This window comes from Phyllobates terribilis, unplaced genomic scaffold (assembly GCF_046119375.1).
Source record: "Phyllobates terribilis strain yellow unplaced genomic scaffold, ASM4611937v1 Scaffold_3__8_contigs__length_932513732, whole genome shotgun sequence".
Taxonomy (NCBI): domain Eukaryota; kingdom Metazoa; phylum Chordata; class Amphibia; order Anura; family Dendrobatidae; genus Phyllobates; species Phyllobates terribilis.
Genome location: NW_027362763.1, coordinates 882323699 through 882351101, shown reverse-complemented (window position 1 = coordinate 882351101; position 27403 = coordinate 882323699). Strand labels below are relative to the sequence as shown.

General features: G+C 40.4%; 1 protein-coding gene across 3 annotated transcripts in view; it reads left to right on the top strand.

Moving 5' to 3' along the window:
- Positions 1–27403, top strand: part of AKAP12 (A-kinase anchoring protein 12) — a 203146-nt gene that overhangs the window by 148294 nt on the left and 27449 nt on the right. For 2 of the 3 annotated variants that reach the window (XM_073672668.1, XM_073672667.1), the window contains exon 2: positions 11182–11311. In XM_073672668.1, the coding sequence (XP_073528769.1) occupies positions 11182–11311 (130 nt within the window). Of the gene's footprint in view, positions 1–11181; positions 11312–23984; positions 24255–27403 lie in introns of those variants that run through there. The other variant, XM_073672669.1, reaches the window with a different exon arrangement.

Below are 27403 nucleotides of genomic sequence, written 5' to 3'. Positions count from 1 at the left end.
ACATTAAAGGAATATTTCAAGTCATACAAAAGCCATCACAAAAAAATTCTGAACAGGCAATATACATTAAAGATTAGTACCTTTCTGTACATATATATATATTTCCTTGGTGTCCCGATACCGCTGGTACACTGATGAGACACTGATGATACAGCTGAGAAACTTTGAGAAATGTACTCTAGAGTGCTGAGAAGTGCCAGAAGGCACACAGTGTGTTGATATGCTTTCTGGCACTTCACAGCACTTTAGACTACATTTCTCAAAGTTTCTCAGCCAACTCCATATACATCTAGTACACTTAGCGCAAGTGCAATGAAGAGAGGGTACTGACCTAGCATTGTGCAGGGCTGAGAGTGCATTTAGACAAGTCATCAATCAATGAATGAACGTTAATTAAAACACTTGTTCAAAATTATCAGGCCATGTAAACATGGTGGTCACCCAACAAACGAGTAAACTTCTCTTTCGTAGAATGACTGGATTGGTTAAGCCGGCATAAAAAACATAATGCCCTGCTGATAACATGATGCTATATGGGGACCAAATGATTGTTTGAATGATTATTCTTTTTCCATCATTCTTCAGTGACTTGTGTAAACAGGCCAGTAAATAAGTGCTTAGTGACTGGTATATTGTTAATTGGTGCTTTTTAATAAGTCAAGATCATGCCATCTAAATGTATCTTAGCAGCACATGCATGCTCAATTGTGCCAGTCCCTTACACTTGAAGGAATGGCGACATCCCATATACTTAAAAGCTATACATGTTAATATTGATGGATGGAAGAAGGAAGCTGGAAAAAAAATCATAGGTGGAATTATCGGCTTTCAGTCCAAGAAAAGACATTTTAAAAAATGCAAGTATATGGCAAATTTGTTTCAGCTTAATGATCAATGATGGCTTTATTCGTCTTGGAAAACCACTTTAAAGTCAACCAAAACCACCAATTTTAACAGATCTAGCAAACTATCTCGTATGTATGGGGTCTTCCAGTTTTTCCAGCAGATGATGGCAGGAAAAGAGCAATCAGGCAGGTTAAAGAGTAACTATCGCTTTAATCTTAATTTCATAAATCAATAGTACATATGAAAATTAGCAACATTGTAATATACAGGATCTTCTCAAAGAAATCTGCTTCTTTCTCCTGGACTGATCATTCACTCTCAGTTCATGACTAAGATCTGTAAAAATCTGTTTTCAGGTAAGAGAGATATCCCCATTACTGAGATAGGAGGTGACGGCGGTTTTAAAACTGCACGGAGTGGCGGTGGACAGAGGAGCTAGAGGCAAATATTGACATTCTGCTGCAAGTTCTCCTAAAACAAGACATCTACAGTACAGTTCTACATGGAGCTTTATGAGCACCAACTGTCATCTCCTTTCTCAGTAATGGGAAAATCTTTCTTCACTGAATACAGATTTTACCCGTGCATTGAGAATTTTGAGAAAAAATAATCACCTCAGGAGGAAAAATAAACAGATTTGTCTTAAAAGATATACTACAAAGTTTATTATTGTCACGTGTACTATTAATAATTACCCTCTAAATATCAACACTGTACTTTTCTGTTATGAGGAAATGATGTCCCTCCTATAAAGGGTGTCTGGCAGTGACTTACTCCTTTCTCTACTGAGACAACATGCATGCTCGGCCGAACTGAGTGTGTATGTGCGTGAAAGTTTTGGGAAGAATAGCTGTTGGGTGAACAAACCTTTGTCCTGGATAACACTTTGAGGTTGTGAAATAATAAACTCTAATGTACATTTTAATATTAATAATAAAGAATCATGTATTAAACACAAATGTGTATCATCAATGAGCATTTCTGCTAGATCTGAGCCTGACAAGCTCTTTAGTGTTCTATTTTTCAACAATCACCACAGTACGCCTGGCTTTCTGAACGCACTTTCAGCCAAAGTCATTTAAGAATTTCGGAGAAAGTGAGAAGTGCGAAGGGAAATTGTTTTCATTCACCCTGTAATAGAGGGATTTACACGGGTCTTCAGATCTTGTTGCCTGCAGCAATGACTGGCTCTGCTTCATAGAAATGTAAAACCTTCTGTAATTGAGTGAATATCTGCTATGTTATAGTTATACAATGAGAGATTTCACTATTTTCATTATAAACACTAGGGGGGGGGGACAATTTATTAAAGTGTTTTTTTGGCAGAAAACTGGTGTAAAACACTTTTGAAAACCTGTAAAAAAAAATGCGCAAAAAATGTAATGACTTTTTGCATTTTCATGACAGTTTGAAGCAGCTCTGACAAAATAGGCAGAGCTGGAGAGGAGCCATTGCAGGATGTACGTGGCTATACCCACCTGTCAGATTCAGCAAAAGTGCTGGCTTTTTCCACGCCAGAAATGTTACTCCAGTCTATGACTGGAGTAAAACTTCTGGCAAGGCACACTCCACTAATAAGATGTGGCAAAGTCATTAATTGATGTGTGCCTCTTAATAAATTGAGAAGCTCTGGAGAGGGACAGAAGTGCACACAAATTGAGAAGCTCTGGAGAGGGACAGAAGTGCACACAAAACAGGGCAATACCGTCTGGCAAGGTATAGGTATAATCAATGGTAGCACTCACCTAAGGGTGTTGTGTGCAGGTGCAACACCTATAAATGCACGAAAAGCCGCTGCTGCTGCCCCGTGGCTGGAGGAAATGGTTCTTCCAGAGGTACAGTGCCTTGTGAAAGTATTTTGCCCCCTTGAACTTTTCTACCTTTTGCCACATTACTGACTTCAATCATAAAGATATAAAATTCTATTTTTGGGGGGAAGAATCAACAACAAGTGGGACACAATCGTGAAGTGGAACGAAATTTATTGGATATTTTAAACTTTTTTAACAAATTAAAAACTCAAAAGTGGGGCGTGTAATATTATTCGGCCCCTTTACTTTCAGTGCAGCAAACTCACTCCAGAAGTTCAGTGAGGACCTCTGAATGATCCAATGTTGTCCTAAATGACTGGTAATGATAGATAGAATCCACCTGTGTGTAATCAAGTCTCCGTATAAGTGCACCTGCTCTGTGATAGCCTCAGGCTGCGTGCCCACTATGCGTCTTTCAAGTGTTTTTGCCGCGGAGTTTCCGCAGCGAAAATGCTTAAAAACGCTTCGTATTATGTGTCCCATGGTCCCCAATGATAATTCGCATGTGCTGTGCACATGCTGCGGAAATTTCCGCTGCGGATTATCATTGCGGAAAAATAAGCAGCATGTCCATTAATTTTGCGGACACGCAGCACAATTGCCGCCATTGTCTTGCATTGAAACGCTTAATATCCGTGTCAGCACATTTGCACACACGGATATTAAGCGATTCTATGTGCGCATGGTACCCGGGTTTCGAGAAGAGGAGACTCTCATCCAGACCTGGGTACCATAGAACCTGCTAAAAAAAATTTAAAATAAAAAATAAAGATTATACTTACCTTCCGATGGCCTCCGGTCTCCTCAGCGATGCGTCCAGTCTGTTGTATGGGTCGCGGTGGTGTGAGGACTTGCCATGACGTCATTTAGTCATGTGACAGGTCACGCGACCGCTGACGTCGGCGGTTGCGTGACCTGTCACATGACTCAATGACTTCATCGCAGGTCCTTCACACCACCGCGACCCATACAACAGACCGGACGCAGCGGAGAAAATACCGGGGGCCATCGGAAGGTAAATATAATCTTTATTTTTTTACCATTCTTATTCTTTTTTTTAACTATTACTTGGTCACACTATATAAATCCATGCCGGTTGCATGGATTTATATAGTGTGATCAAGTTGTCAAGCACTTTTCCAAGTGATGCTAAAATCGCTTTAAAAAGCGCTTGATAACCTGCATGCAGAAATGCATGCAAAAACACTTGACAAACGCTTCTACCTGGCAGGAAAAGCGCATGTAAAATCCGCATTCGTTTTTCCTGCCAGGGAGAAGCGGAAAAAATATGCAGCATTTCTGCATCGTGGACACATAGCCTCAAGGTTCTGTTTCTAGTGCAGAGAGCATCATGAAGACCAAGGGACACACCAGGCAGGTCCGATATACTGTTGTGGCGAAGTTTAAAGCCGGATTTGGAAACAAAAAGATTTCCCAAGTTTTAAACATCTCAAGGAGCACTGTGCAAGCGATCATATTGAAATGTAAGGAGTATCAGACCACTGCAAATCTACCAAGACCCGGCCGTCCCTTTAAACTTTCATCTCGAACAAGGAGAAGACTGATCAGAGATGCAGCCAAAAGGCCCATGATCACTCTGGATGAACTGCAGAGATCTACAGCTGAGGTGGGAGAGTCTGTCCATAGGACAACAATCAGTCGTACACTGCACAAATCTGGCCTTTATGGAAGAGTGGCAAGAAGAAAGCCATTTCTCAAAGATATCCATAAAAAGTCTCATTTGAAGTTTTCCACAAGCCACCTGGGAGACACACCCATGGAATAAGGTGCTCCGGTCAGATGAAACCAAAATCAAACTTTTTGGCCACAACGCAAAACGATATGTTTGGCGTAAAAGCAACACAGCTCATCACCCTCAAAACACCATCCCCACTGTCAAACATGGTGGTGGCAGCATCATGGTTTGGGTCTGCTTTTCTTCAGCAGGGACAGGAAAGATGGTTAAAATTGATGGGAAGATGGACGGAGCCAAATACAAGACCATTCTGGAAGAAAACCTGTTGGAGTCCGCAAAAGACCTGAGACTGGGACGGAGACTTAACTTCCAACAAGACAATGATCCCAAACAAAGCAAAATCTACAATGGAATGGTTCAAAAATAAACGTATCCAGGTGTTAGAATGGCCAAGTCAAAGTCCAGACCTGAATCCAATCGAGAATCTGTGGAAAGAACTGAAAACTGCTGTTCACAAACGCTCTCCATCCAACCTCACTGAGCACGAGCTGTTTTGCAAGGAAGAATGGGCAAAAATTTCAGCCTCTCGATGTGCAAAACTGATAGAGACATACCCCAAGCGACTTGCAGCTGTAATCGCAGCAAAAGGTGGAGCTACAAAGTATTAACTCAAGGGGGCCGAATAATATTACACGCCCCACTTTTCAGTTTTTAATTTTTTTAAAAAGTTTAAAATATCCAATAAATTTCGTTCCACTTCACGATTGTGTCCCACTTGTTTTTGATTCTTCTCCAAAAAATTAGAATTTTATATCTTTATGTTTGAAGTCAGAAATGTGGCAAAAGGTAGAAAAGTTCAAGGGGGCCAAATACTTTCACAGGGCACTGTATATGGAAAAAATGGAAGCTGGGACGTTTAGGCGGGCTGCTCTACGGGAATGAAGAGCCTTTAGATTCCGAAACCGTTTATTAATACCAACGCGTTTCTGCGCCGGACCGGTGTCTTTCTCAAGGTATAAAAACCAAGGCTCTTCATTCCCGTAGCGAAGCCCGCCTAAACGTGCCAGCTTCCATTTTTTCCTTAATAAATTGGGCGCATCTGATTCCTGCACGCCCATCATGAAGACTGGCGTACAAGATCCCAGTCTTAATGAATCGGAGCTTGGAGTGCTTGTATGCACACCATTTTATTTTGTTGGGTCCAATGAATATTAATCTATAATTCTTTAATGAGTTTGATATGCCAGTCTTAAATCAAAACAAATGCATAACTCATGCATAAGTTTGGAACATTATAGCCTGTCTGTGCACCAGAAGTTGAAATCTATGCCTAAGATCTGAGCAGTGCAGGACTTGGGCTACAATTTATGGAGTTGTGGAGTAAATTACCCAACTTACTGTTCTTACCATGTTTAAAAGTGGCGAGAAAAGTAAAAAGAAATAACAAATCGGCTATATGCCAAAATTTGTGCTATTTCTATGCTAAGAACCTGGCATAGAAAACTATTTACAAAATTCCCCCAAGGTGTCAGACAGGTAAGAATCCTGTCTGCCAGGTCCTTGTATCTCCTAATAGTCTAGATCTGATTATTGGCGGGCCTCATTAAAATCAAGTGGATGCACAGTTTAGAATATTTATGACTAAAGATATTTTAATTAGTTACCTCCCTAGTAAGATACTAGGGGGGTCGGGTCTGTTTTTAATTATTTTTGCATCTTTACTATCACGTCCTTTTTTTTCAGTCCAGTCATCCATTACTATTCCAACAGGTTATGCTCCCAGCCATGTCATCTTGAGGGATTGTAACAAGAGAGACAAATGACAGTGTGCTAGGAGACAATGGGACTGTGCAAGAATATAAAACGAGCTGCCCCAGGCAATGTGTGTGAATACAGACTTGATTAGCAATTGTGCTTTTGCATATGAATGTCCTTTTAATCAGTCATCATTGCCCACCCTGTTACTTTATGGGAGAACAAGCAGGTATTTAATAATGTTAAATGGATAATAGAAAGACATGCAAACAATATTACCATATAAATAGTATAAATAATGACTGCCTTGTGGTATGTGGAAGATATATGTAGGAGAGGTCTTCTATTATAAATGTAGAGAGAGCTTCATTTCCTAAATTAATCGTATTTCATGCGGACTTCTGATGTGAAAGGGCCTTATACTAATCTTTTTAAAGAACAGAACCTATTCACGGTACGAAGGTATTTACTGTTCTATTTGAAGCTGTGGAGGGATTATTCAATAACGACTTTAAGTGAATTATCACTTGAATTAATACCAGGATATGGTGGTAATCTACAGCCAGGTACAATTAGTGTATGAAGGGTAAGATTGAGTCACCTATATTACTCATCACTAAGCAAAAGAATACAGCATATACAGTATATCTGTGGCATTGCATTGGGGGGTACCAAGTTAAAATGATGACGGGATTGGTTATTACATATATTTTGGCAGAAGATCTGTTTACGCGGACAGATTTCTGCTAATCAGTGGTGGTCGATGATATAACAAGGAGATTGGCGCCTGTATAAAGGGTCGTTTACATATGGCAGTGCAACTTTATGGGTAGGATGCTGCTGACAATGATTTTTGTAAGCCAGATAAAAAATGCAATCATCTGATCAACAAGTGTTTTCTTGTTCATCAGCTGATGGCATCCAGCTCAGTTTAGTGCTATTGCATTACCACTGCCACATTAGCAAACGTATGGAAGGTTAAAAGTTTGTGGAAAAGAGTTAAGAAAGACCAAAAAGATTTTGTCTTGGAATATGGTGGCGAGTGGTGGCATGAGCCAAAAATAATATGGTACCCCATTCTGCATAAACCAGTCATCAAGACAGTATCTGTATGATCTCAAGCTTATAAAATATACATTTAGCCTGCAAAGATCTATGGATAAGTAAGGACAAGTTAGGACATGACTTTGAAGATGGAGGCCGATTCATGTGTAAAATAGCCCCAAAAGACATTTCTTCCCGTGTCACTCAACACCCCACCCTCTTCCATCAGAATTAAATAAATTCTTCCACTGAAATGTATATTTTTGAACAAACGTCATTTTTGTACAATAGGATACCAAGGTACATAAAAATAGTTGGGATTGTTGAAATAAAAACATTACTATACCCATTGTATTGTCTTAAGTAGGCTTGTTCACACTGGCGTTATGGACTCAATGTATACAAACGCCAACTAACCCAGTTTATTATTCTACATATTACGTTTGATGACAAGAATAACAGGAAAGCAAAGGCTCATGGAAAATATGCCAATGGTCAGCAGATAGATCAAATGATCTTTCCACATATACCTATAATTGTGATAAAGATGACATCTTCTGTGCCTAGAAGAGTGAATGTGTAACACAGGTACTTTAGATGCAGTGACACAGAAACACAGAGCAGCCAGTACAGGGTTAAATAACAAGAGGGATTTACTGTAACAGGGTCAATCTCCACGCAGGGAGTAACAGGGAATATATAGGGACAACAAGGGAAGTAGCAGGTAATATGCTATAACTGACAATCCACAGTTGGGCTAGATGTAGCAGAGTCGACACGGTTGTAATTGGCAGTTTTTTCACTTAGCTGACTCTTGCCCCTCACAAGGCAGTTGCCAACTGATGCCGGTGTTGCTTTCTTCCGGCTTCCCCGCCTAAACAATGCTCCTTCTTCGGGCGGCAGCGGGCGGTCTCTGGTTTGACCCGCTGAGCCCCTAGTCCATAACACTGCACCTCACTTGCTCGGCTCCAGGGATCCTGCGTCTCTTCTCCCTCTAGTCGGGCTTGACTCCCACTGTCCACTGCTGCTTTTCCCGTGCAAAAACTCATTTTCAACCCTCTTCCTAGACATGAGCTCAGCTCCTCGGTCACCTGACTCCTCAGCTCTCTCCCTGGACACACCCCCAGCTTCCCGGTCACCTGACTCCTGTCTCGCAGTCTGTCTTCCCCCCTGCAACAAGAGGCACGGCCCCGGCAGTTCCGGATCCCTTGTTTTGAAAGTACTTACACCCCGGTCTTCCCCCTTACAAATGTTTCATGATCAGAATAAAAGGATTTTTCTACTGCAAGAACAACATGACTAGGGAGTATTATGCTGGTTGATTTCTTGAAAGACATTGCAAAAAGTCTAAATTGCTTTTTCAAAAAAATATAATATTACACATTGTCTGAGATGTTTCTCCAAGGATTTTTCCTGATTCCTTCCCAGATCCTATATTGGATCCATGAAGGAAATGTTTCACCTAATACAACTGTTTCATGGTGGTTGTTTTTACTTCCTCTTAATCAACATGGTAGAATAACAGGAAGAGCTTGATGTTTCTAAAGCTGATATTGACTGGTTCGGCCAACTGTCTAATATGTATGGAGGTGCCTGAAAATTGATTGTCGGGGGAGATTTTGATCTGGCATATCCAGTTTTGGACTGCCAACTCATTTTGTCTCTCGGAGGTAACCTGTCTACGGACATGTCTGCTGACGGCTCTTTCATAGAGAACACAGGAGTGCTCAGCTGAACAAGTGCTTCTGTGTGTGGGACACATGGCTACGTGTCAAACGTTTGGCCGACCATCAGTTGTCCAACAGCCATCTATTGTGTATGGCGGCCGTTAGTCTTCTTTCAACATAATAGGCCGAACTTGATGAAGCTAATCTTCTTACAACCTCCCCAATTATAAAATATGTAACTATATTACATTTGATGGGTAGAAAGCTTCAGATTATTTTAGATTAATAGATAAATTCTCCTCTATAAATTGAACTCCGACCCTTTCCTCAGTCATGTTGGCCATATACAATAGATAACCAACTGCTCATTTGACCAAAAAGTATCCCCCCCAACCTCGTCATAAACATGCACACTGGGCTGCATGAGAGCTGCGAACATTATTCTTATGTGAATGGGCAGATTTACCCATCCTGTTTGTTATCTGTAAAGATATAGAAGGAGCTTGTAGAACTAGTAATTTCTCTATTTTTCTTTTGTCCCACAGCAGTAATAGATGACAAATCTACAATTAAAACTAGTTCACTACAGTACCTGTTTCAGAAATTTTTCCCCATTGCCTAAAAATGATTATGATTATGGTTATACCTTTCATGGCGCTAGGTATAAAATGAACTACATGTGAACACGATGAATGTGACAGTGCTAATACATAAAGCATTTGTGACTTGAAAACATGAAAAGAAGACAGGATTGCGTTAAAATTATACTTCTGTTCAATTTTATATTTCTGCTTATATAGCTAAGAGCACACACACGTAGTGCAGGTGGGTAGGACAGTCAGGATCTGAAATCTAATCCAATCTTCAATGACTGTTTCTTGGGAACATGAAGAAATTGTGAACTAACTTGAAATCATCACAAATCTGGGTTTTGGCTGCAATCAAAGTACAAGATTGACAATTAGAAATTAAAAACATGTGTCTTAATTTGGTTATTCTTTACGTGTAGAGTCTGTTTTAAGCATACAATGTATTAAAGGGTAGTATCAAGTTCATAAATGGGAAAAAAATATACATATTGCTTGTAAAAAAAAGAAACTTTGCAATTTACCCATTATTATAAATTCCCTCTGTTCTCAAGAATATAGGTATTTTTTAATGTTATAGTGCACAGTTTGCTGCCCCGGCCACCCTGCAGCCCCAGCATAATTGGTTACCCAGGCAAGGAGCGCTCGGCATGAGCAGGCTCTATGATTGCGCCTGCTTGTGCCACTCTGACGCTGGCCTGATCCAGGCTCCCTGCGATTCTCCCATCCCACATAGCAGAGACAGTTTTGCCTAGCAGCTTGGGAAAGCACTGAGTTTGGACCGGCGATGCGATCATACTGCAAGTCCAAAGTGGCAAACCTCAGTAACGCACTGCCCTTGACAAAGCAGGAAGCCGGGGTTTGGGGGCAATGCAATCTTAAAAAAAATAATTTTAAGGTAAGGTAAGGTAAAAAACCTAAAACCCAAACGATTTATTTTAGGCTGCCTCTACACACGCCTTTTGACAATGTTTTTTTTGTGCATAAAAATACATATAAAACTGGTGTTTTAGTACCTGTGTTTTCGGTTGAATTTTCAACATTGCAATTCATGTGATTTCAAGATCTCTTTAAAGAATCACACGAGTTTTGATATAAAAAAAATCAGCCACAACTAAAAACCAAAATGCACATTAAAACAATTTCTAATAGAGGAAAAAACCCAAAGGATGCATATTCACAGACTATAAAGTGCCATAAATGCAATAATATCCTTGTGATGTATTCTTGGGAATGTTGAATTTCATTGGCAGTACAGTCCCATCTAGTCCATCTTCTACTATACGTATCCATCTACATACTCTAGTGTCTTTCATCTCCTACTTTCTGTATAGTTAACCATGGTGTGTAAGACCTCTTTCAGACGTCCATATTTCACGTATGTATTTTTTACAGATAGAACGCTTACCCATTATAGTCTATGATGGAGTTCATATGTGTTTTTTGAGGACCGTGTGTAATGCAAACAAAAAAAATTGAGACTTGTCCTTTTTTGTGTTTTACTGATCAAACTACCCCATTTGAATCAATTACTGTGAAAAAAATGTATAACACAAGGATTTCATTCATGTGTCATCCAAGTGCTGTCCGAATTTTACTGATTAATGAATAGCAGAACTTTGAATTAAAAATGGTTAAAAATAGGAACCAAAACACTGATTAATTGATTAGTTTTTTTATCACATATGAGAAAAAAATTAATTTCCGAATGAGGCCTATGTCATGGCATGGAAAGTTTATTATGATACTTAATTTGTATTTCTTCTTATCTGCAGTTGCTTCACAAAAATGGAAAAATAGCCATAATCAATGGAGCTGCCGATGAAGGAGGAGTGGAAGAAGGATTACAGGTCTCAGATGTGAATGGACACGAGATAGAAGAAATATTAGCAGTTGTTAAAGAAGGTTGGTATTTTTTTACAAGCTATTATAGATATTGATATTTATTGTATGTATTTTTTTTAGCTTATTGTAATGCCATTCACCCTAGGCCTGCAAAGATACAAGACTTGGAATTCTGTAGAGTACAACTCTGTTCATATTAAGTTTATAGCCTTTATTTAACATATCTACCAGTCCGTATTACCTAAAGTTTCCATACCATGGGTCACTCTGAGAATCCAATTATCCCCCCTGTGGGGAGAGGGCTGTAAAGGCCCCGTCACACTAAGCGAGATCGCTGCTGAATCACAAGTTTTGTGACACAACAGCGACCGAGATCGAGATCGCTACTTTTGACACTTAGCCGCGACCAGGCCCCTGCTGTGAGATTGCTGGTTGTGTCGGAATGGTCTGGACATTTCTTTTATCGTTGAGGTCCCGCTGGGTAGCTTGCATCAGTGTGTTTGACACCTTAGCAACGACCTTGTTGACGACTCAGACACAGAAACACATAGGCGTGCATTGTTATACAGATCGTTACGGGTCGCCGCATCGTTGCTGCGTCGTTGGGAAAATCTGACTGTTTGACATCTCACCAGCGACCACATAGCGACGCAACAACGATCCCTGACAGGTCGTATCGTTGTCGGGATCGCTGTAGCATCGCTTAGTGTGACGGGGCCTTTACTCTTGGATGGAGATTACTGGCATCAGTTTGTCTCCTTGGAGAACAAAAGGAGCTGACATTTGAAAAAAGCTGCCTGATCCTTATCTCCTCCAACAGCATTTGTGACACATTACATGGTTAGCTGATTATGCCAACATTGGCAGGCTCAGCCAGCTTTAATCTAATATGTATTGGGACCTATAGGCACAGATAGAGATAACCAAGTTGGATACATCCTATAGTAACAAAAACGAATATGTGAACATTTGAATATCATTACACATATTAAGTGATCTGACGTTTACTTTGTTCAGTTTTTGCTATTTTAATGTCTAACGTTTAGTTTAAACAAGTTGTATACTACGTTATATTACACCCCCCAATGTATCCCCTCACGGCCCCTAAGACTTTTTGTAAATACCTTATGTTGCTGATAATGCCTGTGAGCGGCGCTATCCTTGGCCACTCACAGGCATCACGTGACTCTGCGCTGACGTCCCGTCTATTGAGGCATGACTCAGCGCTGGGGTCCCCGTGATGGCTGCTGGGTTGTGGGCGGGTTACCCCCCGCGTCACACCACCGCGCGCTTTCCCAATGAATGGGGAGAGGCAGAGTGCGTGGTGGATGCTGGGTGTGATGCGGGGGGGGTAACCAAGCCCACAGCCTGGCATCCACCTGGAACGCGGAAGATGAAGACCCCCGCTGCTGCCAGCACTTGTCCTGACATCAGCGGATGCGCTCACAGGCATTATCTGCAACATAAGGTATTTACAAAAAGTGTTAGGGGCCCCGGGGGGATACATTGGGGGGATAATATAAACCCCTTTAACCATCTCTCCATTAATTTTTCGAATAAAGGTTAACACGCAATATCCCATACAGTACAGACCAAAAGTTTGGACACACCTTCTCATTTAAAGATTTTTCTGTATTTTCATGACTATGAAAATTGTACATTCACACTGAAGGCATCAAAACTATGAATTAACACATGTGGAATTATATACTTAACAAAAAAGTGTGAAACAACTGAAAATATGTCTTATATTCTAGGTTCTTCAAAATAGCCACCTTTTGCTTTGATGACTGCTTTGCACACTCTTGGCATTCTCTTGATGAGCTTCAAGAGGTAGTCACCGGAAATGGTCTTCCAACAATCTTGAAGGAGTTCCCAGAGATGCTTAGCACTTGTTGGCCCTTTTGCATTCACTCTGCGGTCCAGCTCACCCCAAACCATCTGGATTGGGTTCAGGTCTGGTGACTGTGGAGGCCAGGTCCTCTGGCGTAGCACCCCATCACTCTCCTTCTTGGTCAAATAGCCCTCACACAGCCTGGAGGTGTGTTTGGGGTCATTGTCCTGTTGAAAAATAAATGATGGTCCAACTAAACGCAAACCAGATGGAATAGCATGCTGCTGCTAGATGCTGTGGTAGCCATGCTGGTTCAGTATGCCTTCAATTTTGAATAAATCCCCAACAGTGTCACCAGCAAAGCACCCCCACACCATCACACCTCCTCCTCCATGCTTCACGGTGGGAACCAGGCATGTAGAGTCCATCCGTTCACCTTTTCTGCATCGCACAAAGACACGGTGGTTGGAACCAAAGATCTCAAATTTGGACTCATCAGACCAAAGCACAGATTTCCACTGGTCTAATGTCCATTCCTTGTGTTCTTTAGCCCAAACAAGTCTCTTCTGCTTGTTCCCTGTCCTTAGCAGTGGTTTCCTAGCAGCTATTTTACCATGAAGGCCTGCTGCACAAAGTCTCCTCTTAACAGTTGTTGTAGAGATGTGTCTGCTGCTAGAACTCTGTGTGGCATTGACCTGGTCTCTAATCTGAGCTGCTGTTAACCAGCGATTTCTGAGGCTGATGACTAGGATAAACTTATCCTCAGATGCAGAGGTGACTCTTGGTCTTCCTTTCCTAGGGCGGTCCTCATGTGAGCCAGTTTCTTTGTAGCGCTTGATGGTTTTTGCAACTGCACTTGGGGACACTTTCAAAGTTTTCCCAATTTTTCAGACTGACTGACCTTCATTTCTTAAAGTAATGATGGCCACTCGTTTTTCTTTACTTAGCTGCTTTTTTCTTGCCATAATACAAATTCTAACAGTCTATTCAGTAGAACTATCAGCTGTGTATCCACCAGACTTCTGCACAACACAACTGATGGTCCCAACCCCATTTATAAGGCAAGAAATCCCACTTATTAAACCTGACAGGGCACACCTGTGAAGTGAAAACCATTTCCGGTGACTACCTCTTGAAGCTCATCAAGAGAAGGCCAAGAGTGTGCAAAGCAGTCATCAAAGCAAAAGGTGGCTACTTTGAAGAACCTAGAATATAAGACATATTTTCAGTTGTTTCACACTTTTTTGTTAAGTATATAATTCCACATGTGTTAATTCATAGTTTTGATGCCTTCAGTGTGAATGTACAATTTTCATAGTCATGAAAATACAGAAAAATCTTTAAATGAGAAGGTGTGTCCAAACTTTTGGTCTGTACTGTATATCTTAAAAATATTGCAATCTAGCACTGGCTTCCATAAGAGCATTCTTTATTTTAATCCATTAAAATCAAATATGAGTACTGACAGACAAGAACAATGGTGGCATAGCAGGACCTACACGAAACATGTAGGTTCTGCTATGCCACTGTTTTTCTCATCTGTTTGTGCTCATATTTGGTTTTAATGGATTAAAATAAGGGAAGATGTGCTTTTTTGGAACAAAGTGGTGAATTAGGATTTTTTTTGAAGATATATCGGATTAACCACCTGTGGGCTGGCAGACTCATTGCACTTTATGGATAACGGTATGCAATCTTTTATATACTGAGTGGACCTGTAACTGAGTAGTGAGTGGAAATATAACATTGAAGATCTCTTAGAGCTGTAGTATCATTCTTCATGCAATTTGTGTCACGGCGGTAACTCACACACCTTCTAAGCTCCACCCTACTCACCTATATATGATATATCAGGCGACTCCATCCTCCATTTCCGGCCTGACCATAAGTTCTTAGTAGCTCAGTCTCTAGTTCCCTGTGTTGTCAGCTTCACTGCGCATGCGCTGTGACGAGCGACTCCCCGCACGTGCACAGTGAAGTTCCCAGCTTCACTTTGCATGCGCTGTGACGAGCGGCTCCGGTCGCACACTATGAAGCTGGGAACTTCACTGTGCACATGCGGGGAGCCGCTCATTACAACGCATATGCAGTGAAGCTGGGAACTACACAGCTTCAATGTGCATGCATGGGGAGCCGCCCATCACAGCGAATGCGCAGTGAAGCTGGGAACTACACATTCTCACTGCACAGGCGCAGGGAGCTGAAGCTGGCGATGTAAGACAGCTCATGTGCCCCACTTACATCAGCGCTTGCCGGGAGCAAAATTCAAAAGCATGGGAGGCGCCAGCCTTGACTGAATATGAGGATCACACCCCTATGATTAAAACAAGCAGGTAAAATATAAGTATAGAAAATGTTATAGACTCATTATATTACCACTAATTTTAATGAAAAAAGTGTATTAGTGATGCACATTGCATCACTAACAATGCTATGGGGGCAGTTTACATACTACAAAGGACATGACAGGTTCCCTTTAAAAGTTCTATATGAATTATTCCTACTGTGTATAAGAGTCTAGCATTTCCTAGCTGTGAATAGTTAATACTTCTTTAAAAAGAAGTGTAAAAAGCCTCTTTTCCTGACCTGCAGGCCAACAGGATTGAATGTTTGCTTTTTACAATTTTTCTAGGAACTTGTTTGGGACTGAATAGCAGGAAATAATTTCAGGATGATCAAATTTTGTTACAGTGAATGAATCACAGTACTCAACATGCTCGTAAATAAAATAAAAGAACAGGATGGAGAAAGTTGAGCTAAAGTTGATGATGATTGTTTTGTGTATATTATGAGATATGAAGCGGAAATTTCTGCAGTGCCTTTTGGTGTCCGACACCTGCATAACTATATGATTCTCATATATTGAATTGACGTTATTTAAAATTGAACAGGACATTTACGCGTGAATGCTTCCCATAATAACTATTATTAGAACTTTACTATGTGGGAAATCTAGCTTTCTATATTTCTACAAATATTCATATTCATTAATTGGAACCAGAGATTCATAGTACAGGAGGTTCGGCCATCCTGTTTTGACCTCTTGTGTTCCTGTTACTTCTTTTTTTAAGGAGAGATCAATCCAACTGTCTGGACTTTGGCTCTCCTAGTGTAGCTAATGACATTTCAGTAATGGCATAAATCCTAAGTAGGAAATTTTGTAGGGAAAATTAGAACAAAACTAAAATGCCTGAATTAGAGAAGATCATGATACAATGGTTTCAGGATGTTTTTATAGTGGTGTAAAAGCCAATTTAATTAATAAGGATGGACAATAGGTACATGCAAATATCTATGTAAAAGTTAACCTGACATGTTGGATTTTTTTATAATCAAGTGTTGAGCTGATATACTTGGAAAACTGTTCAAAACTGTGACAGACGTGCATCGTGGATCTTGTTCATATATGTTGCATCCTCACTTCATCAATAGAAACCAAGGCCAAATTATAGAAAAATAATCCTTTTACCAAGATCAAATTTCTGCCCCCAAAGAGCACTGACTGACAATATAGCAAGCTAGTAGAGCAATCATTAGCACTGTATGATACAGCCTGATCATTACTGTGATTGTTTCATTTGTGGGGTGATGTGCTGCTGACAAATGACAATTTTGAGGGTATGTTCATATAATTTTTGCTGCACTTTTTCTGTGTGTTTTTCCATGCTGAAAAAACTTGGCTTTTTACATTAGCAGTAAAATAAATACATTTCTAATATAACAAGCATGTCAAGTGTTTCAGCGTTTTTGATATATTTGTCACCCATTCAAATGAATGGAGAAAAAACGCAAGCAAAAACACAGCAAAAACATAAAAACCATGTCAAAATGTGTGTATTGTAAGCAATGTTTCTTTTCTGCCAACACAGTTTTTTTGCTGCAGAAAACCAAACTACAAATACATACCCTTATGTCTACATTAAAAAATGTGATGAAAAAGATAAATAATTGTTTGCTTATTTGATCGAATATTTTTACATGGGACCATGGTCAGGAATGAACCTTAGTCCACTTGATTATTTTCCGGTCTTAAAGAGCTTTAAAGCACTTTATTGTTTTTTTATCCAGACTGTCAACATCACAGAGCACCCATTAACATAACAAGAACTTCAAAAATTCGCCATCTACAATCCGTAGAGCATGGCTCACTTTAGGCCATGAACTGGAGGCTTTTTTGTTTTGCCAAAATGTTTTATAACCTTTTATTTTTAGCAATGGCTTCTCTAATTTGCTGCTTTATAGAAACATGCTGCAATGTATTGCAGGTTGCAAATATTTATCTGTAACAAAAGAAGTAGTTGGGGGTTAAGTACAGGAGGGATGAAACACATCTGAATGGGTCTGTATCCAGATAACCATGTTTACAACTTTGGTGGCTCACCCTAATTGTGGGTAAAGGGATCCTCAGCAGATGATCATACTATTACTGAAAATAAATCTCTTTACAAAAACCAACACTGATATTATCGCCATACGATGACCAAATAGTGGTAGATATCAGTCCTGCAGAACATATAAGAGATTACAGTACATTTATAGATAGTCACTTACATGTGACATTGTTTCTGATAGGGGTCATTCACTTTTTCCATCTTTTCCATCTCGCCCAGACCGCCATGAAAACTTCTTCCAGCTATGACTCATCTGCAGAGTTTACAACAAAGACACATATGACTTCTCAATTTACCAGCACCGTCACCATCTATTCCCAACCGTCACAAACGCCTCATCCTACTGTCATCCCAATGCTGAGTCTTCTATTGCTGTATTTGTTTCTGTTACTGGCAGGGCTGTGGAGTTGGAGCCCATTTTGGTAGAGTTGGAGTCGGTATAAAATGGACCAACTCCGACTCCTAAAATATATAATAAATTGGGTACAGTAGTTCAATGCAGTTTGTGGGGAATATTTTTTATAAGAATTTGGGAAAGTTATGAAATGTCCTATAAATGTCTGTCCTATTCCTGATTGAAGGGTCTAGACTTTTAGCTGAGATGAATCTGTGCTACAGTAAATTTATCACTTAAACATGAGCCATGTATGAGGGAGTCGGAGTCAGAGATGGAGTCAGTGTCATGGAAATTGAGGAGTCGGAGGTTTGGCTTACTGACTCCACAGCCCTGGTTACTGGACCTGCTATGTGCTCACAACTGTGAACATTATAAAGTAAAATGTCTCCTTTGTGCTCTCCTTAGAAAATATTATTGCCCTGTGCAAGTGCCCTAGAAAACAGTGCCCACATTCCCCCCCAGAAAGTAACAATGCCCCCTTGTGTGCCTATTTGACAGTCATAATATCCTGAGTGTCCCTATAGCAATAATGCTTCTTAAGTTTCCTTTTGACATATATTAATATCCCGCGTCCCCCCATGTACAGTAATTTTGTGTGAGTCCCTCCCACATACAGTTATAATGTTCTGAATCCCCCCATGTATAGCTCACCTATACACAGTTTGATGGCCTCACAGCTCCTGTATATACAGTCATGGCCAAAAGTTTTGAGAATGACACCAAAATTATATTTTCACATGATCTGCTGGCCTCTGTTTTTTATTAGTGTTTGTCTGATGTTTATATCACATACAGAAATATAATTGCAATCATATTATCAGTACCAATAGGTTATATTGACAGTTAGAATGAGTTAATGCAGCAAGTCAATATTTGCAGTGTTGCTCCTTCTTCTTCAATACCTCTGTAATTCTCCCTGGCATGCTCTCAATCAACTTTTGGACCAAATCCTGACTGATAGCAGTCCATTCTTGCATAATCAATGCTTGCATTTTGCCAGAATTTGTTGGTTTTTGTTTGTCCACCCGTCTCTTGATGATTGACCACAAGTTCTCAATGGGATTAAGATCTGGGGAGTTTCCAGGCCATGGACCCAAAATCTCTATGTTTTGTTCCATGAGCCATTTAGTTATCACCTTTGCTTTATGGCAAGGTGCTCCATCATGCTGGAAAAGGCATTTTTGGGCGCAAAACTGCTCTTGGACAGTTGGGAGAAGTTGCTCTTGGAGGACATTCTGGTACCATTCTTTATTCATGGCTGTGTTTTTAGGCAAGACTGTGAGTGAGCCGATTCCCTTGGCTGAGAAGCAACCCCACACATGAATGGTTTCAGGATGCTTTACAGTTGGCATGAGACAAGACTGGTGGTAGCGCTCACCTCTTCTTCTCCGAATAAGCTGTTTTCCAGATGTCCCAAACAATCGAAAAGGGGATTCATCAGAGAAAATGACTTTGCCCCAGTCCTCAGCAGTCCACTCCCTGTACCTTTTGCAGAATATCAGTCGGTCCCTGATGTTTTTTCTGGAGAGAAGTGGCTTCTTTGCTGCCCTCCTTGAAACAAGCCCTTGCTCAAAGAGTCTCCGCCTCACAGTGCGTGCAGAAGCACTCACACCAGCCTGCTGCCATTCCTGAGCAAGCTCGGCACTGCTGGTAGTCCGATCCCGCAGCTGAAACAGTTTTAAGATAAGGTCCTGGCGCTTGCTGGTCTTTCTTGGGCGCCCTGGAACCTTTTGGACAACAATGGAAGCTCTCTCCTTGAAGTTCTTGATGATGCGATAGATTGTTGACTGAGGTGCAATCTTTGTAGCTGCGATACTCTTCCCTGTTAGGCCATTTTTGTGCAGTGCAATGATGGCTGCACGTGTTTCTTTAGAGATAACCATGGTTAACTGAAGAGAAACAATGATAGCAAGAACCAGCCTCCTTTTAAAGTGTCCAGTGATGTCATTCTTACTTAATCATGACTGATTGATCGCCAGCCCTGTCCTCATCAACACCCACACCTGTGTTAATGGATCAATCACTAAAACGATGTTAGCTGCTCCTTTTAAGGCAGGACTGCAATGATGTTGAAATGTGTTTTGGGGGTTAAAGTTAATTTTCTGGGCAAATATTGACTTAGGAAGTACAGTAATTGCTGTTAAGCTGATCACTCTTTGACATTCAGGAGTATATGCAAATTGCCATTACAAAAAATGAAGCAGTAAACTTTGAAAAAATTACTATTTATCTCATTCTCAATACTTTTGGCCATGACTGTACAGTATAATACCCCCACAGCTACCCTATATACAGTATAGTATAATGACCCCACAGCTCCCCTATGCACAGCATAATATAAACTAATCACTGAAAGAGCACCTCTGAAAGTGCAGAGCATAATATGCCCACAGTATGATGTCCCCACTGTTTCCCCATAAGTAGTATGATGGCCCCCACTGTTCCCTTATACAAAGTATGATGTCCCTACAACTCCTTATACACAGTAAATTCCTCCAAAGTCCCCTACAAACAGCATTATGCCCACTACACTTTATGATGGTCCCAACAGTAACCCTTACATAGTATAATATTCCCAAATTCCCCTATACACAGTATAATTCCCCAAATCCCCGCTATGCACAGTATAATATCAAAATGTCCCTATATACAATGTGATGGCCCTTACAGTAGTCCTGACACAATATAATGCCCCCCTGTATACAGTATAATGCCCCAAAGCCCCATGTACATAGTATTATGTCCACATGGCTCCCTATACACAGTATTATTCCCCGATAGCTCCCCTATACACAGTATGATACCTCCCACACTGTATGATGACCCCCAAAGTTCCCCTACAAGTATTAAAATGAAAAATAAATATAATATACTCACCTAACCTCGTATCCTGGCAAGTTTCATGTGGGGGTTCGCACAGATGTCAGAATCCCGATGCGACACTCCAACCCAGGATTTGTCCGGTGTGTCAGTCTGAAATTCTGTAGGCCATAGGAGTGAAGCGACCTTTGACTCACCCAAACTCCCTTCCTCCTCCCTTCCCTGTAGCTTTGCTACTGTCTGTAGTAGAGTACAGACCAAAAGTTTGGACACACCTTCTCATTTAAAGATTTTTCTGTATTTTCTTGACTATGCAAATTGTACATTCACACTGAAGGCATCAAAACTATAAATTAACACATGTGGAATTATATACTTAACAAAAAGGTGTGAAACAACTGAAAATATGTCTTATATTCTAGGTTCTTCAAAGTAGCCACCTTTTGCTTTGATGAATGCTTTGCACACTCTTGGCATTCTCTTGATGAGCTTCAAGAGGTAGTCACCGGAAATGGTCTTCCAACAATCTTGAAGGAGTTCCCAGAGATGCTTAGCACTTGTTGCCCCTTTTGCCTTCACTCTGCGGTCCAGCTCACCCCAAACCATCTCGATTGGGTTCAGGTCTGGTGACTGTGGAGGCCAGGTCATCTGGCGTAGCACCCCATCACTCTCCATCTTGGTCAAATAGCCCTTACACAGCCTGGAGGTGTGTTTGGGGTAATTGTCCTGTTGAAAAATAAATGATGGTCCAACTAAACGCAAGCTGGATGGAATAGCATGCCGCTGCAAGATGCTGTGGTAGCAATGCTGGTTCAGTATGCCTTCAATTTTGAATAAATCCCCAACAGTGTCACCAGCAAAGCACCCCCACACCATCACACCTCCTCCTCCATGCTTCACGGTGGGAACCAGGCATGTAGAGTCCATCCGTTCACCTTTTCTGCGTCGCACAAAGACATGGTGGTTGAAACCAAAGATCTCAAATTTGGACTCATCAGACCAAAGCACAGATTTCCACTGGTCTAATGTCCATTCCTTGTGTTCTTTAGCCCAAAAAAAGTCTCTTCTGCTTGTTGCCTGTCCTTAGCAGTGGTTTCCTAGCAGCTATTTTACCATGAAGGCCTGCTGCACAAAGTCTCCTCTTAACAGTTGTTGTTGAGATGTGTCTGCTGCTAGAACTTTGTGTGGCATTGACCTGGTCTCTAATCTGAGCTGCTGTTAACCTGCGATTTCTGAGGCTGGTGACTCGGATAAACTTATCCTCAGAAGCAGAGGTGACTCTTGGTCTTCCTTTCCTGGGGCGGTCCTCATGTGAGCCAGTTTCTTTGTAGTGCTTGATGCTTTTTGCAACTGCACTTGGGGACACTTTCAAAGTTTTCCCAATTTTTCGGACTGACTGACCTTCATTTCTTAAAGTAATGATGGCCACTCATTTTTCTTTACTTAGCTGCTTTTTTCTTACCATAATACAAATTCTAACAGTCTATTCAGTAGGACTATCAGCTGTGTATCCACCAGACTTCTGCACAACACAACTGATGGTCCCAACCCCATTTATAAGGCAAGAAATCCCACTTATTAAACCTGACAGGGCACACCTGTGAAGTGAAAACCATTTCCGGTGACTACCTCTTGAAGCTCATCAAGAGAATGCCAAGAGTGTGCAAAGCAGTCATCAAAGCAAAAGGTGGCTACTTTGAAGAACCTAGAATATAAGACATATTTTCAGTTGTTTCACACTTTTTTGTTAAGTATATAATTCCACATGTGTTAATTCATAGTTTTGATGCCTTCAGTGTGAATGTACAATTTTCATAGTCATGAAAATACAGAAAAATCTTTAAATGAGAAGTGTGTCCAAACTTTTGGTCTGTACTGTATGTTGTCTGAATGTAAAGGGAACCTGTCACCAGGAAGACACAGTCCAATCTATAGGCATGATGTTGTACAGCAGGTAAAGCTGAGTAGACTGATCTATAGTTTTGTAAGGAAAGATGCAATATAACTAACTTGTGTTTTATTCATTTAATCCTCTGCTCTTTCTGGGATTTTAGGAACAGTGGGCGGTCCTATCAGTGACTGACAGCTATCTCTGTATGTAGTCCTATACAAAAATAGCTGTCAGTCACTGATAGGACCGCCCACTAGACCCAAAATCTCAGAAAGAGCAGAGGATTAAATGATTACAGCTCAGGGTATACTGAGACTTGTCTCACAAAGCTGAATCAATCTACTCCACTCCTCCTGCTCTATAAAATGGTACCTGAAGACTGAACAACATTTTCTTTGTTACAGGATTCCTTTAAGTCAAATGATATCCAAGGCTCACTATGTATTGTAACAAGTATCAGTCATTATACATATGGCGAAAGAGAAAGACAGAGCCATCGCTATTTTTTGCAGATGTGTTATTTATTGAGTACTTCTAAGAGTGCTTTCACATTGTCACACACTCGGTGGCTCCTTTGGGGCATATGTCCGAACCTCCCAGCAAAACGGAATTCAGGCGTATGTGCAGACAAGGCCATTGACTATAATGGTGCCGACAGAGTGAATATGCGCTCTGATGCGCATCATTTTCAGGCGTATACGCCTACTGGAGACGGACACTGAGACGTAAGCCCTGACAAAACGCAATGTGAATGCACCCTGACATACACAACCCTTTATTGGGATCTATCATCATACAATCAGTCAGCAGACAGTTATCTTCTGAACGCCCTTATTACCAATTATTGCTTTACATATAAATTAGTTGCTATCTTGAAAAAAACGAGCCTTAAGCTAAAGCCCTAAACTCTACCTGCAAATGAAACTTGATATTCGGAGAAGTCCTTTATCACAATCTAAACAAGGGATTTTGTGCATTTGTTGTCCCATTTGGCATTTTCTATAGATAGTGGGGGAGGTACACTCCTCTGCTTCAGAATGGTTTACATGGTCTGGAGCAAAGTCTGAGCTGAAATAGAAGAACAATAGTATAAAAGACAAGTTCAATTTACATTTGCTAAATCCCTCAGGTTCCCAGTGAAAAGGAGATTCATATGGTATGTAAAGAAAGTTCAAAAGATAAGGGGGGAAGGTCTTTGGTTTGCAAATGCTAATGCCTTATGAAGTAATGCACTGGATGGAGGATCAGGGTGAGTCATAGTTAAGCCACCTTCGGGTTTTGAACAATTTAAAGCCCTCTCCATGGGGTCTGGGGGCTGGCAGACAATAGGGCAGGGTGGGGTTGGAGGAAGGGGGAGTGTTGTGGTGCACTCAGGCAGCTCACAGTCAGGAAAGTTGTTAAAGGGGTGTGAAGGAAGCTCCACTCTCATTTCACACATCCCTCCAAGAACAGCACAGGGACAACACTGGGATGTTATACACCTTCTTCCCAATAGCTGGATTGTGCTATAAGCAAAGCTTCACAGGACATCTGCTATCTGCTCCAGTAACCTGGGATACAACTACTACCACTACTACTACTCCTGGCAGCAACACAGAGGACAGAGCTGCTGTGGTATTAGGATAAGGATCTCAGAGGACACATTATGCTTGGCACAATTACATTAACTGGTAAGACCTATACATCTCTTCATGATCAATATGGGCTTGAGGTGAAATTTCCAGGGATAATGTGATGAATGCTATCTGCAGACTTTGCTATTACATGTTGCAAAGTTTCTATGAAAAGGAAGTTTCCACAACTTGTTCTGTTCTAAAGTAAAAAAAGAGTATAATCTATTTGTTCAGCCTGGTATATGAATTATTCTGTTTCTTATTGAGACACCACATTTATTCTAATAAAATATTGTTAGGAAAAGTAAACATTTTTTTTCTACATTAATTCATAATATTTATTTTAAAAGTTTGTGAAAAGTTTCCCCTTACTACCGCCATGCACTCCAGTTATTGTAAGTTTAGGATAGGTGTGTCTCCACTCCATTTGCAGCATGTTTCTTCAGATTGCTACAATGTATAAGGTGACAGTTAAGACATTTTTGTAATGATCTAAATTGATCACTTTTCTTCATTTTGCTGCCATCGATGTAGCAGCTACATGTGGAGGAGAACATCATCTCCACATTCCCTATACTATGTATTTCATTATTTTAAACTGAGAGGTTTCTAAGTAATAAAAGAAAGATGCTGGGTTAGTTTTAATTATTACGTTTACATTTTACAAAAAAAAATAAATAAAATGTCATTCTTGATTTATTGATAGAGCTATAATGTAATATCCATTCTAACCCTCAAATACTGGAAATGCTTTTGCAGAGAGAATCGTTTGTGACCTACAGGGATCCATCGAAGAAAAAAGTCCTTAAATGGATCCAGTATGTAACAGTATGGGTCACATTTAGCTAGTAAATAACTGGGAACTATAAGGTTAACGCTCAGGATTTGGTGTCTTCTTACTGATATTAGTCAGCTGCCACTGTCCTGTGCTGTCTGACAATGAAATTCATTTGTAAGTGATCCTACTTCCATTCCCCAGGGAAACCTTCCAATTTAACCCACTCAAAGCCAGTGCTTTTGGTACAAATTAGCAGAAAATGTTGCTCTTCCTTATTAACATGGCTAATTTAGTAAAAAGTATTATTTTCATGCCAGAACGTTTTATTATTAAAACTTTGTAGATTCTACTATTACAATGATTTGCCTGCTGTAATAGCATACTCTGCGTTTCCAAACACGTCATTGTCCTATACAGTTAAGAAGAACCTCATTCCTGGCAGAGGCTCAGGGAGGGGTCCCAGTTCCCATACTGTGGGAAGTCTGTACTGGGAAAGTGTAATCCAACTCAATTGTGAAGAGCTGGGTTCCTTTCTTAGAGGTGGCTTTCTAGTCTGGTTCATTGGCACAGTAGCAACATCTACTTCATACTGAGCCTTTATTACTTCCTAAGTTGGAATGTGGAGGTCTCGAAATCAATCAGTAAAAATGTCCTGGAAGGGAATTAGTGAATGTAGGAAGGTTTTGGTATTACTAATATATTGTACAGCTTTCAACCTTCCATTTAGAGAGTGTGAACTGATATGAGATGACTGGAATGGTAGTCAACTATGTATGTGATCAGGCGGATCTGTCTCTCGATCTGTCTCTCGATCTGTCTCTCGATCTGTCTCTCGATCTGTCTCTCGATCTGTCTCTCGATCTGTCTCTCGATCTGTCTCTCGATCTGTCTCTTGTACCTCTTATTTCACAGATAATACAGATCTATCTTCTTCATCAATGATATTTTATAACGCAGTATATCTGACCCTGGTGTTTCATCCATTACAGATTAGATCCTTTTTAGAACATCTTCCGAATCTATAATACCAATTAAATTTTGTTTAACTTGTGTCACACACTTTAACTTTTTTTTTTTTTTAAGTTTTTGGAGAATTTTGGGGTCTTTTTTTCATTTATTTTACAAAGACTATTATTAGAATGAAAAAAAGATGTCTGAAACAAAATGCAACCTAAAAACTCTTGTAAAAAAACTTAAGAGGGAGTGATGGGGTTATTGTTTGCCAAGCCTTAAGAAATAAGCCTGTTGGTAGCCACCCTCTACTTTTCATTATATAAATTGGTACTTCAAGTTCACTACCTTCTAACAAAATTATGAACCAGGGGGTTTTATTTGTTAGATATATAGGGCTAAAATTGTATCTCTCTAAAATATTTGGACTTAAGCTGGCCATAAACTTTGGATTTGTCAGTCAAGTTTTTACCCAAAGGTTTTTCTCCTGTTCGTATATTTTAGCAAGTTACTTTTTAATGGAGAGGTATAGGCTGCTCTCAGACATATATGATGCTACTTTCCTTGGGTAAAATATAGGATTGGGAAGGCTGAAATCTAATAATAGGCATAAGATTGTCATTGATGTCTATGGACAGCTGGAGGGTCCCTGCCACACCCTGTTCAGTACATTAATTACACTTGATCATTTTCCCCAGCCATATGAATATCTACTTGAGAGAGAATGATTTTCTGTCTCATATACAGCTAATTATGTGGGAAGGTTTAATGGGTTGGCTTCAAGGAACAATCTGAGACCTAGAGTTTCAACCTGTAGAAGGAACAGCCCAGTCTGATTGCTTAGTAATCCTTCCATACATTCAATTTCCGCATTAGATTGTTAATGCTGTAATTGCTGCCCCAGAGGTGAAACTCAGTTTGCCTTTACAATAAATAATTAAATGAACCTCCCTAAATTGAAAAATGTCAGTTCTTGTTTCAGTGGCATTAGTGAAACAGGACACTTATTCATTCATCACATGGGGCAGCACCCATTGTGTCTCTTGTAGGTGTGTTCTACCATAGAAATCCCATGTCGGATAGTTCTGAATGAACTTATTGATACATGGGTTTGAGGAAATGCTCTAATAAATACATCATGGTTAGTGCTCATCAATGTTCCTTTGTATGACAAGAATGTTCTTGATGCGTGCTGGAGATGCAGAATGTGTATTACAGTCCTTTATTAAAAAGGAAATCATTTGCAGGAGAGGAAGTCTCCCATGGCTATTCCAACCCTTGGTGGCCTTTGATAAGATTTGCTTCTTTTGAAGCTGTTTGTTTAAGCTGAAATGCAAACACACAACAGGGCCAGACACTTGGGTTGGAATAGAAACACAAATCATTTGGTCACTTTGTAGTGAGAAGTGGGGTATGTATACATTGTAAGGGGCCTGCTCCTAATCTTGTGTTCTGTGTAGCTCATGAATAGTATCTT